General features: G+C 36.6%; 1 protein-coding gene across 2 annotated transcripts in view; it reads right to left on the reverse strand.

Moving 5' to 3' along the window:
• The window catches only part of CADPS2 (calcium dependent secretion activator 2), a 288,930-nt gene that overhangs the window by 13,795 nt on the left and 261,696 nt on the right, over positions 1 to 13,439 (reverse strand). For both annotated transcript variants that reach the window (XM_063396763.1, XM_063396762.1), the window contains one exon: positions 8,627 to 8,734. In XM_063396763.1, coding sequence (XP_063252833.1) covers positions 8,627 to 8,734 — 108 coding nt within the window. The remainder of the gene's footprint in view (positions 1 to 8,626; positions 8,735 to 13,439) is intronic.

Below are 13,439 nucleotides of genomic sequence, written 5' to 3' on the forward strand. Positions count from 1 at the left end.
TATATTTTTATAGTTGTTCACGCTCAATTGGTTCTATTAAGTTGCTAGACACATTTCAAACCATCTAGATAAGAAGAAAAAGTGCAGTGCCTGGAATGAGATGTTGCTATTTATGCCTAACAGGATAAAAAGGTTAAAGGACTAAATTGTTCCTTGTTGTTGGAAGGAACTCTCTTTTATTAGATAGAATTGTTATTGTTTTTAGTAAATGGATATTGTGAGTGATGGATAGATCCATTTAACTAAGTTAATAAATGAATGAACAGTATACACCAGAAATGCATATGAGGAAACTGTACTGGAAGCTCCCAGTATTACAGACCCTCCCCAGACAAACAAATAAAACCACCTTGTAGTTCTATTTGATTGAAAAAATTCCTTCAGGGGAAAAAAAAATCAGATGGGCTTTAAAATATTAAGTTTGGGATTTTTTTCCTCCCCATTTTCCCTCTTGTGACCCGTAACACCCATTTAAAATAGCTTTTTAAGAGCGATTTATACATTGATATTTTTTCTTTCCAAAAAAGTGAGCTTCTCACACAAGTCAGGGAATTTAGGAGGTAGGGCAGCATAAGGAATTCTGAGTATCAGGCTATGAGTTTTAGTGCCCTAAAAATAAGCTTCTATTTCCCTTTTATACCCAGAGAGCACTTTTAGCAAGATATCAGAATATCTATTTCATAGTTTCGTACTCCTCTGCTGGAAAAATTTAAGTAATATGATTGAATTGGTGTGAAAAAGGTGTCAGATATCCATTCCATGCATATGTAATGCAGACTGGACTACGGCATATTTAATGTCTTGAGAAAATAATTTTTTATATTTTTGGGGGTTGTGTGGTACAGAACAAAATGAAAATTCAAGAATTAAAAATTGCATAAAGAATGAAGACGTGAAAGCATGTAATATCAAAACCATATAAAATACTGTTACTGTGTTATGCCATTGTGCTTCTCTAGAGAAAACCCAGTCAGCTACAGTATAAAACAGCTTACAAATGCTGAGTATTCTGATCCTGAAGCAGCAAACTCTGAAGCACATGCTTTACTTTAAGTGTGTTTTGGTCGTACTGATTTCAACAGTACTGAGCTTTGCTGCAGTCATAGCAGCATAATCAGCACCCTCCAAGAGTGAGCACTCCTTTTCTCAGCATCATCTAGAAAAAAAAATCAAAGAAAACTTCTACACTATGTGAAATCAGATAGAGGTTACATTTTTACAGCTTTTAAATAAACTTTTTTTCTTTTACAGAGATTGCTACCTTGAAAAATGAGGCAATTCTATTTGGAAACATCAGGAATAATTTAGTGAACTTTAAAAAGACTTTGAACAGTAAGTTTGCAAGATGTTGCTTCCTTCTTGCAGAAGAGTTGCCTAAATGTGAGCATGTCCATATAATTCACTTTTTCAGTGACACTTTCTTTAAAGAAAAGACTGCAGCTTTCTTTAAAATTCTTTTACCAAAACAGAAACAACTGTTTCAAAATTACAAAAAATTCTGTTAGATCATGAGACAACTAAAGAGTGGTTTTCATATCACAAGCTTTCTATTTCCCCTATAAAATAAGAGACATAATTAAAGATGAGTTAAGACTGGTGAAAATCTAAAGAGCATCGGCAAATCTGAGCACTGCTCAGCTTTTCAATTGCTTTTCTACTTCTCAGTTCTTTTAAATGGTTTTCTATGGCAGGAACATTTTTCTTAATTAGTCACAGCTAATTACTGTTCTGGCATAGACAAGTAATCAGAAATGTCAGAGCTGCAAGGCTACATCTCCCTAATCCTTTGATAATAATTTAGCCTCCTGGGAGGGCCTCAAGCTGCGGTAAGTAGTGGCTGACAATAAGGCAAAATTAGGTGGGCAGCAGACCATTAGGATAGAAAAATAAAAAGCACTACCAAATCCTGCTGAGCACCATCAGGCAACTAACTACACTGCCAGATGAGGTGCCTGTTTAAGCCTGTGTTGTTAATTAGCTGATTCTACCAGACCTGCCACATATGTCCAGGTGCATCATGCAAAGATGTGTATTTCTGGGTTTGTGCCAAAGGACAATTTTGCACTGTGATCAAATTTCAAGAATCTGAGAAAGAAGCCCACATATTTCTTGAAGATTACTCTGAGTTATCAAAGAAATAAGAAGATCAACAAGCTACAATCCATTTTTGTTGAGTATTTTTTTAAGTAATTAGGCACGGTCCTCTCATGTTTCTCAGAGGTTAACACAAACACAGCTTTTGATTCAAATGTGGCCTTTAACCAAGTAGACTTTTGTCAAATCACACAATTGCAAATAATTGCATAACAACAAAAGTGAAGATTACTTATTAAAATTAGCGTGACAGGAAGTAATTTGAGGATAAGCAAAAAAATCACAATTAAAATTTTCTAGAAAAATGTTATTGAGTACTAAATACTATAAAAATAGTGCTTTTGAGGTAGACATAAGCAGCACAAGGAGCTGGTACTACTGAAAACTCAATTTTAATTAAGTGTTCTTTTAGCTGTGTAACACCATGATTTGCACATTTTTGAACACTTTTTTTTAATAATAGGTCAGAAAACCGATAGAAATTGGGCAATTGAATAAAGCATTTGGCAAACAGAATGAATGGCAAACAGAAATTAGTCAGATGAGTACTCCATATCTCCATTTAGCTATTGAGCAGAGTACATATCATAATAACCTCTGAAGAATAATAAAGACCTCAAATAATCTCAAGTACATCATTGAACTTGAATTGTCCAACCCTCCTACTAATGGAAAATGAAAATAATGGTTGGAATATGGGAACACCACTAGCATTTAGTAAACATTCCAGAAAAAATACAAGCAGTTTTCCAACAGAAAAAGAATATCACATTACATCTGAACGTTTGAAATACAAAAGCCAAACCCAGCTATGTACATCTGAAGTGCCTAAGCTTTTAAACTGCTCATAAAGACATTCAGTCTTTCTGACTGAAGAACTCCAGACAGTTGTAGAGTTCCCTGCCATATACAACTCCTACACAGCTTGTTGAGTTGCTGCCATGCACGAGGCCACAGCCTCCAGGAAATCCTCCCCCATGGGCAGTCCCTGCAAAGTCAGCTGGAATACTGCATCACACCAGCCCAGCTGAGCAGGAATACTGCATCACAGCACCCCAACTGAGCAGGAATACTGCATCACAGCACCCCAGCTAAGCAGGAATACTGCATCACAGCACCCCAGCTGAGCAGGAATACTGCATCACAGCACCCCAGCTGAGCAGGAATACTGCATCACAGCACCCCAGCTAAGCAGGAATACTGCATCACACCAGCTCAGCTGAGCAGGAATACTGCATCACAGCACCCCAACTGAGCAGGAATACTGCATCACACCAGCTGAGCAGGAATACTGCATCACAGCACCCCAGCTGAGCAGGAAAACTGCATCACACCAGCTGAGCAGGAATACTGCATCACAGCACCCCAGCTGAGCAGGAATACTGCATCACACCAGCTGAGCAGGAATACTGCATCACACCAGCTAAGCAGGAATACTGCATCACACCAGCTCAGCTGAGCAGGAATACTGCATCACAGCACCCCAGCTGAGCAGGAATACTGCATCACACCAGCTGAGCAGGAATACTGCATCACACCAGCCCAGCTGAGCAGGAAAACTGCATCACACCAGCTGAGCAGGAATACTGCATCACACCAGCTGAGCAGGAATACTGCATCACACCAGCCCAGCTGAGCAGGAAAACTGCATCACACCAGCTGAGCAGGAATACTGCATCACACCAGCCCAGCTGAGCAGGAAAACTGCATCACACCAGCTGAGCAGGAATACTGCATCACACCAGCTGAGCAGGAATACTGCATCACCCCAACTGAGCAGGAATACTGCATCACAGCACCCCAGCTGAGCAGGAATACTGCATCACACCAGCCCAGCTGAGCACCCAGAGGAGAGGGGCAATCAGGGCCAAAGCCAGCATCTGCTCACAGGGACCATCTTGTAGATAACTTAGTTATCTTGTAGATAACTAATGGCACCCCTTGGCCAGTGCCCACTTTTCCAGGATGTGCACTCGGACTATTTCATGTGTTCATGGCACACTTGGGAAGAGGTTTCCCAGAAATTATAGCCTGAAAAAATTGGGAACCCTTTCAGTTGTATCAATGGCTGAATACTGATGCATTAAAGCTGTTCTCTGAGACCATTCTTTATTTCTCAGAGCAGCAATCACTTATTGCATGAAGATTTCATTGCACTATTTATAGTCTTAATAAAACTGTAATCATACATCTGTTTACACCGTAAGTTTTCCACAACAGACACAAATATAACCTGTTTGATAGCACCATCAATGGCAAATACACCAAGAAGGAATCTGAAGCAAAAATGTCCAGAATGATTTTTTTTGAATATCCACACTTCACATGCAATTCACAGGTACAAGAAAGTGAGAATCTACCCAGGTGGCACTTAAGACATTATTACAGACAGTAAGTATTTCATCGATGCTTTAACAGAGCTGTACGGAAAGTTAAAAAACATGCTTTTCCAAGAGGTCAACAAAATCCAACTTCATTTAAAGGAAATAGTTTTTACTTTACAAGTCTGATGTATATTAAAATGCTCAAGAGTTCAAGATTTATTAGTCCCATCTTAAAAATTCTAGTAGAAACAAGAATATAAGTCTAACCAATGGGAATAACCTGGCATATTTATGGACACAGCACTGCATTTATTAAAGTTAATGGTAAAAGACCTATTGATTTTGAGAAGGTAGAACCAGATCTCATGGGAATGTCATAGTTGGGTATTTTTAAAATCAGATAATTTTTTGATCAGATACACAGCGCTGTTTTTTGATAGGCTACACAGATGCTTTTATATTATCCATTAAATGGATTATCTTTATAAATAAGAGAGGTGTTAATAATAATTAGTACTATTCTCTATTTATTCTAAGTTTTTGTAATTATACCCTAAATATTTAATTTTTCCATTCACTGACTTGATTTACTCTTTTCTGAAAACAAGTATTTTTAAAATTATTTACAAAAAAAAAAACCCCAAAGTAACATACTGTTTCTAAAATATTAACCCAGAGCTATTGCAGATCTTAATAATATGCAATAGATTACAAACATTTCAAGTGCTCTTCAAGAAATGTGATGTTAAAAACAAATAAACACTACTCTCCATTCCCCTCCTGCCCTCAACTATAAGCTATTACTGCATGAGAGGGGAGATAAATGTCCTGAATTCCTGTGACAGAAGGAATTTGACAGGCAAAATTCCCAGCTGATTTTAGGAAGAAGACCGTGTCCCATACTGCAAAGGAGGGCAAAAATTCCCATGTCTTTGATAAACTGACCAAGTGAAAAATCTTTGTGACTTCTAACCTGGTGACTAGTTTGAGAACAGGAAGGCAGCACACTGACCTGGGAGACACTAATGCTACCAGGAGCACCTGGACATATTACTGTCCCTGCTGTCTATAGCCCTTCTGGAGGAGGTAATAATGAAATGCTTCCAGAAGATGAATTTTTCAGTGGAAATGAAGGAAAAATAAATTCCACCTTGGTTCTGCTGCATGATCAGCAGATGTACTGAAGCAAAAGATTTAAATGGTTTAAAAACGGTGCAGAAAAAACTACAAGCCCAGTCTTTTTTCAAAGTCACTGGAGATTTGAACCTCTTTCATAATTAAGGGTTCATATCACAAGTTTAAGTTCCATTCTCCTTATTTCTGTATTTTGTATAGCAGGGCACTGCTTTTATAGGTTCACCAAACACTGCCGTAAAACACCACACATTTTTTTTTGTCTTCTCCTTTTTGAAACTTCTCAACTTCTCCTAGCCTTAATATCTTGTGACTCACTGGCAGGCATTTGTACTTGTATCAATATTATTCTTAAATTTAAATGATCTTTGTTATGTACAAAATTTTTGTGATAGACATGCTATTCACTTGGTCACTGTAATAGCTGTTAGCATATAGCAGCCCTGGATCAAGTCAGTGATATCTGGACATGAATAGTTTGCAATTAAACATTTTTCTGGGGTTAAAATAGTGTCTCAGTCAGGCCTGATCTTCTCTATATTTATAACTAAGACCTCTAGCACACATAACAGTCAGTTTTTTTGGTCAGTTACTCTGGATGAGGTATTCCCCTGGCTAAAGCATAGGAAAGTGTAGTTTTCCTCTTTCACTTGGCTGATGGTTACTAAGCTGATACTAATACAATGTGTTTTAAGAGGAAAGCAACTGTGATCTACAACTCTAGCCAGCCCAATGGCTTCAGGTACATTTACATAAAAATGGGAATATATTTTATTCTTTCTATTGAAATGTAACTTCACAGATTTTAATTTATAAAAAGAGTACCTAGGTGTTCCTAAAGAAACAATTTTTAAAAACCCTTCAAAAATAATTTGCAAAAACTTGCTCAGTCATAATGTTCTAAATCTGGATTAATGTCAGGAAAGGTGAATTAACAGAGTGAGATGACTTTGTTTTACATTTCTGCATGCTATGAGCTTCTGTATTTGTTAATGCTTTTTTAATGCTGCATCTGTCCAACCAATTATATCTCCCAGTGTGATGTTACATAGAAATGTGATACCACCATGTAGAAAGAAAAATAAAGACACAGATATCTGATACAAAAAATCCATGTCATGCATATATTTTTTGTTTTCTTACAGATACAAACATTGGTCACAGCAGCATACAGCGTATACTACTGAGTAAAAGGGGACAGAAATGGGTTTGCAAACTCAAAAAGGCAAGTGCTGTATCAGAACTTGTGTCCATATAGGAGATTTTTTTTGTGCTGGAAAGCCTAATTGCTGAAATGAAATTCAGAAGAGGTGCTTAACTCATGTTAATCCAGCCCTACTGAAGCCCTGTCCTTGTGTTAGTGCTAAGCCAAAATCATGCCAGGGGCTGTGCTGGTGCCTCACTGGTGTGGAGGATCCCTTGACAGTTCTCAGGGCCCCACACTGACACAGCCTGGAACCCAGTCCCATCCCACCACCATCAAAAAAGTCAACGTGGTCTCTCCAGTGACAGTCAGACTTGGCCTTAGGTAGATAATTTGATTAACATTTGGGAAATGACAACATAAGCAAAAATAACCCCAAAGAAGAACAAAAAAATAGAAACTTGAAAATGAAACATATGCTTGCATATTCATTGCAAAAGCAAACTGAAGCAGAAGTTGCTAATACGATTTTAGTACTTTGTGAAGGTGCCAGCTGGATGGATGATAATTTTTCTACCCCTGCAGGGCATCAAAGCTTTTATAAAATCATTCTTTTCACACATATTAGCACTTAGCTTATTAAAACAGATGATACTTTTTTTTTTCTTTGTGAAGACACCTGGGAGTGTCTAGAAAAATAAAATCTGAGAGTTAAGTCTTATTTAGACCACCCAGTCTAACAAACAACAAACACTGACATGACATACCATGGCTGAGAGTCTATGTTATGGGACCTTCTGTGACTGCCACAACTGTAGTGTCACAGTAAAGGCTGTGAATTGCTGTTATGAAAACATTTGCTGTAACTTGCATAATTAAATGAAACTGCCAGCAAAGCTTTCTAAAATACTTAGGAGATGACACAAATAAATACATTTCAAAATCTATATTGCGTTCCAGAATTAGTTTTGTAATAAATTTCATTTCACAGTGCTAGAGGTGACTTCTTTTCCTGTTCAAATTCCTATATAATTGTGACTGAGATAATTGTCACGTTAACTCGTCCAAGCTTATAGTTAAATAGCTTTTATTTTACATATATTTTACATGTGTAGTGCTTTAAATTTTTACAGAAGATACTGTTTCAGCTGTCTACAGCTTCTCCTTGAGGCAATTAAGAAAAGGACATACTAGACATAAATTAGTAGTCAGAACTTGAATGAACTGAAATGTGATCATTTCTAACAAAAAGATGAGGAATCAGGGCAAAATAGAATGAATGGAAGAAGGCTGCAGAAGTTATTATCAAAGCTGAGGAAAATTACTGTGTGCACCTTGAGGATGAGGATTACTCTGAACTTGCGGAAGTCAGGATGAAACTTTGAAAATGAGTTTGAAAATTCAATAAATGTTTATAAATGTCAGCTTTAAGAAATTAGAAGTCTTAGACTGGAAATTCATAAAACAAAATTCTAAAAGTCATTCCACAGAAGCACCAGTCAAACCCACAAATGTACCTGGCATCTGTGTACTCTTTCTGTATACAAGCAGGCACTGATGTGTAGAAGTTTTGAATTTAGGGAAACTTGGTCTGCAATGGAACCCACAAACCCCACCAATCCAATTCTCTCCATTAATAAATTACAAATCAAAAGATGAAATATAATTGGACTACTCACAGTAGAAAAAATTACTGTTTCAAATAATAATATTCCACCAATTTTATTTGTCTTCTAGCACTTAAAAGTTTCATGCAGAAAATATTTAAAGGAAGACCACCCTTGACAGCTGCAGCTTGTAAATAATGAGCAAAAGAAAAATTATCAACAGAAAAGAATATCTAAACAGCTTGCTGAACACCATCAAAGTTCAGCTTATCCCTTCTGATGTAGCAGTGGTACCAGCAAACTTTGCAAGGCTAGTTACTTACATCGAATAACTTCTCTATGTACATTTCCTCATTGACCTTTTCTCGAAGGATATCCTGGTTTTGCCGAACAAACATAATGTAGGTGTCTGCTAGATCCATTCCTGGCTTCTGTGAAGACAAAAAGTAAGGGGAGAAAGTAATAGGAAAGGAAAGACAAACCTCTCAACAACTGAGATTTAAAAGAGATTAAACGTAATGAAAACAAATGTTACAATGTTCATAACATGTACAAACGGTATAAACAAAATCTGCTGTGAATTCTGGGTTAGTTTATATGTTCAGGAGGTTTCACTATCAATGTAGTTCTGCATGTTTTAATTTATGGATGCTCTGAGTCATAAATCTACATTGCCATATGCAGTTGAATGCAGTTTTGGCTCTGGCAAAATCAATGGCAAACTCAGACATTTCCCCTTTTTTTGACAGCGAGGCTTTCAAAGATAGCCACTGCAGCCTGAGTGTGGAGATCCAAATCCTGCTATCACATTCAGAAAATGCTTAAAAAAGCATTCAGTTTCTTTTCCATGGTCTAAGACTTCTAATTTACTTCTAATGTACAGCTGAAGTTTGTGTTTGACGTTAGCTTCAAATACCTGCAATTTAAACTAAGCTCAAGCACATCCATGAGAGCAATGGCATTAAAAGGCTGTTTTGAGTGTAGTCCTGTACCCTTATTTTTTGTAAACTGTTGTTGCACTGGTGCAGTCAGCCCAGAGGATGGCTAGAACCAAAATTTTTCCCTTCTTGTACCAATATATGTCTGTATGAATAGCAGAGCAGGCATAATTGTTATAGCACACCCCCAAACATGAGCCAGGCTAGGATATGCTGTGTATGGGATACTACAGCTGTACAGGCACAGTGATGGCTGAAACTGCTCTCTCCTCTGAATCTTTCCAGAATCCTGCTGCGATTTCTGGATCTCTGCAGCTATGAAAAGTTGTTCCATAATAACACTCCAAACAGCCTGAGCCTTGCCCTTTACTGGCAGTGTATGCAGAGCTGGTAAGGAGTTCACTTTCTTCTAACAGGAACCAAGAATGCACACAGGATCTTGGGGAAGACTTCAGCAAATGTCCTCTGTGTGAGCACCTTGTAAAAGTATTACTGACTCCCAAACAATAGCATACAATGTTCCTGACATGCAAAAGAATGCTCAGTTTTATAATACTTTATAGCAAGCGTTAACATGGGCCTTAAAATTTATAAAAGATGCAGATTTTGCTAAGACTCCATACAGAATAATTAATAGCTCTAGGGAAGGAGGACAAAAGTAGTTATACCCAGCCCCTGAATTCTCAAGCATAAGACATGTCTATTTCTCAGAAACTGTTACTATCTGAAAATAGGATATGAACAACATAGTAAAATATTTAGCATATTTTAAAAGCCTGTATGCATGAACATGGTCATGTGGTTAAAATATTAACATATCAATTTATATTAAGGCCTACTTTCTAGTCTGCAAGTAAATATTCAACCTTAAATTTTTCTTATTTCTTAATATCATGTATGCAACATTTTGTAGTGTATATGAACAGGTCTGAGCACAAGAGGGAAGGAGAGGTGCAACATGTCCATACTTAAACTTGTCCAGAAACTGCTGCCATCCTATTACAGTGACAGGATGACAGCATTCTTTCCTCAAACCTTCATGAGTGAAACCTCCTGGCTTATGAAGTTCAACTCTTTTTACACTGAATCGACCACAGACATCTAGAGGAATATGTTCTGAAGTAAAAAGATTTTCTTTTTCATTTGTACATGTGCATATCTGGCAGTTTCATTTTTAAAAAGTAACCGTTAAATGTGGAATGATGGCCAGCTTTACTATTTGCAGCATCTCCAAAACTCACAGTGAAAAACTGAAATATCTCCTACATTTGGACTGATCATTCCAGAGGCAATGAAAACTTACTGCAGAAACTTATCCCATCTATATATGCTTAGATGAAACTCTTAAGAAGAAAGCAGGACCTCTGATATTTACACCTGCATCACACCCCTAACTCCTAAGCATAGAATAAAAAATCTAAGACTTCAGTAGACAAAACATTTTCTGTTGGGAAACATGATTGACAGAAATCAATAGATCTCCTTCATAAAAAAGTACCTTCACTAAAATGTGATAGAAATGTTTTCATATTAAGACAAATCACAAAGTGAAGCAGATTTAAAACAGAAAACTGCATATTTAACCTTAGTATACTCATTTGTGATGGCACTAGGGAATAAAATCAGTGTTGAAACCTTATGTACTTTCTAAAACCTGATATGCAACTCATAGGAATTGGACTAGAGTTAACTTAGAGGAATAATGGAAAAATATTTTGAAATCTCCAGAGATGGGTGAAGGAGATAATCTAGTAAATGATAGGCTGACTATAGTTCTTGAAGATATACATTCAAATGTATTAATGAATCTTCCACTGAATTCTAAAACCTAATGGTTCTGCAATTAATAGAATATTTTCTTTTACTAAGTTCACTAAAAAATGTTCATCTTGCAGACAGCCAAAGCAAGAAAAGTAACATTTCCCATCAGCATTAACTTCCTTATCTTTGAGATGTTTACCTAGTCTTGAAGCTGTGACATATGGGAATTTCACACCTAGTGAATATATTTTCATGTAGCTTGTGGCACAGGAGTGTAATCATTAAAAGAATATACACAAGTAAGAGTAACTGCAACAGCTGGTGACATTTACCAATTAGAATTACAGTTCTTTAAAACACTTCATCCTTCTTAATGTGTGCAGGATAATTATCTTTGAAATTGCTGTGGAAAAAATAATTAATTTTCCTTTTAAACAGTGTCTGACTACAGTAGAAGTAAGTCGGGGTAAGGCAGATTATCAATACTCCAAAGTATGTCTGTTTAAACTTCACCAAAATCATTGAAGGTTAATCATCTTTGCTCATGGTGGGCAAAGTATACATTAAACACTGAATGAACCAACAGTCTATCAAATACTTCATTATCTCTTCATATTGCATGCACTGAATTTATTTGTTTTCTCTGAACATGTGGAAAAAGAAAAGAAAGCTATTATAAGCATCAAAATAGCTTAAATACTGTATGCTTAATGTTTTAAATTTTTAATAGGGATTATGTATTATTTGGAAACCTTTGATTACACTATCCTCTATTGATCTGTTTTAAATTATTAAGCATCAGAAAAAATTCAAGTTAATACAAAATTAAATAAACGAACAACAACTAAGAATTTTCATGTACCTTAGAAGACAAACAAATAGAAACTGAGATATATTTTAAATAACTGTCACAGAGGGCATTTAATTGAAAAGACTAAAGCATTCCAGTCTCCACATCCATACTCAAAAAAAATCTTCTCTGAATCTCTGGCAGAACATCTGCTGAAGTTAATGAGAGCTATTTGCACATCATTGTGAGAAAAATTTAACCTGGTATGTTATCCAGGTAAGTATTAAAAAAATATTGTCTGAAAGTTTCCCCAAGAAAAAAGGTGGGTTTTTTAATGATAGAAAGTTATTATAAGTTTGTTTTATTCAGAACAGCAGACAAGCTGTTTTGCCTATCTGAAAATGAAAGAGAATCAGACAAAGAGATGAATAGAGAAACTGGAAACACAAAGACATCAAATAAAATACCAGGAAATTAAGAGTTGTAAATAGGGTTACTTTGTCACTGGTTACACAAGTAACTGAATACACTGGCGAGTGAATGAGTTTAAACAAGGGTGTAGGCTTCAGCACATTCTTTTTTAGGGTTAATCACTAGTTAACCTGGCAAGATGAACATGCTGTTTGGGGGAAAAAAACCTTAAAAATCCTTGTTAATTATATACTGCAAGTGCTCTTACTTCCTGCTGCTGCACCTAATCCCACAGGTGCACGTTGTCTCTTACTATTCACTGGTAGGTGGGTCCTGACCGCCAGGCACTTTCTCATAGCAATAAATTCAGATAAAAACAGCTTAATTTTCCCCATTTGAACAGGAAAACAGTATCATAATGTCTATTTAACACGGGGCCAAATGTTAAGATACATTATTTCAGTTTCCAAGATGTTGTAGAAGCTGTTTTATGATTGGCATACATGGCTCCCACTGACAATATTTGCCTGAAGCACCTAGTGAAAAGTAATGCTGCATTGCCTTAATTTCCAGGCATTCAAATATTTTGCTGCTGAAAGATTGCAGTGGGTTTAATGCTGCCCCTAATATTAGGCATTTTCCTACAGGCGAGGTATACTTATGTTTCTGAACAGCATTTTGCAATGCAACATAAATCTCAGTGAAAATCATGTACATTTGTAATACTTGAGTTATGTTTATTCTCATTTTGGCATTTGTCACAGAACATTTCTTAGCATCAGAGACTATTAAATGAACTTATATTACCAAAAACCAAGAAACCAGCCTCAACCAACTACACTAGATTTACTGAGTTACTATCCTGTCAAAGCACTAATGTTTCAAAGATAAGAACAGATGCTAGAGACTAACTACACAATAACAAAATTCATCCAGTTTTGTGTTTGCTCTTCTCTCCACCTCTTTCCCCTCCCTTGCATCCTGGAGGGAGTCATTTTAACTACAGAATGCTTGTAACAAGGCAGTGAAAAGGAGTGATGAGCTGGAGGGGGCTATTGTGAGGAACACAGGAGCTCCTTATTCAGTGTCCACCACCAAATGAAAGAGCACGTTGGAAAATCTCACTGCCTGAAAGTTCTTTTCTAAATGCTGCAAGGCTCATCACTTAGGCTTTGGAATTACAAAACTAAACTACCATTAAAATACTTTTGGAGTAAAAACTACTCGTATCCATGG

The sequence above is a fragment of the Prinia subflava genome, chromosome 4, assembly GCF_021018805.1.
Source record: "Prinia subflava isolate CZ2003 ecotype Zambia chromosome 4, Cam_Psub_1.2, whole genome shotgun sequence".
Classification (NCBI taxonomy): Eukaryota; Metazoa; Chordata; class Aves; order Passeriformes; family Cisticolidae; genus Prinia; species Prinia subflava.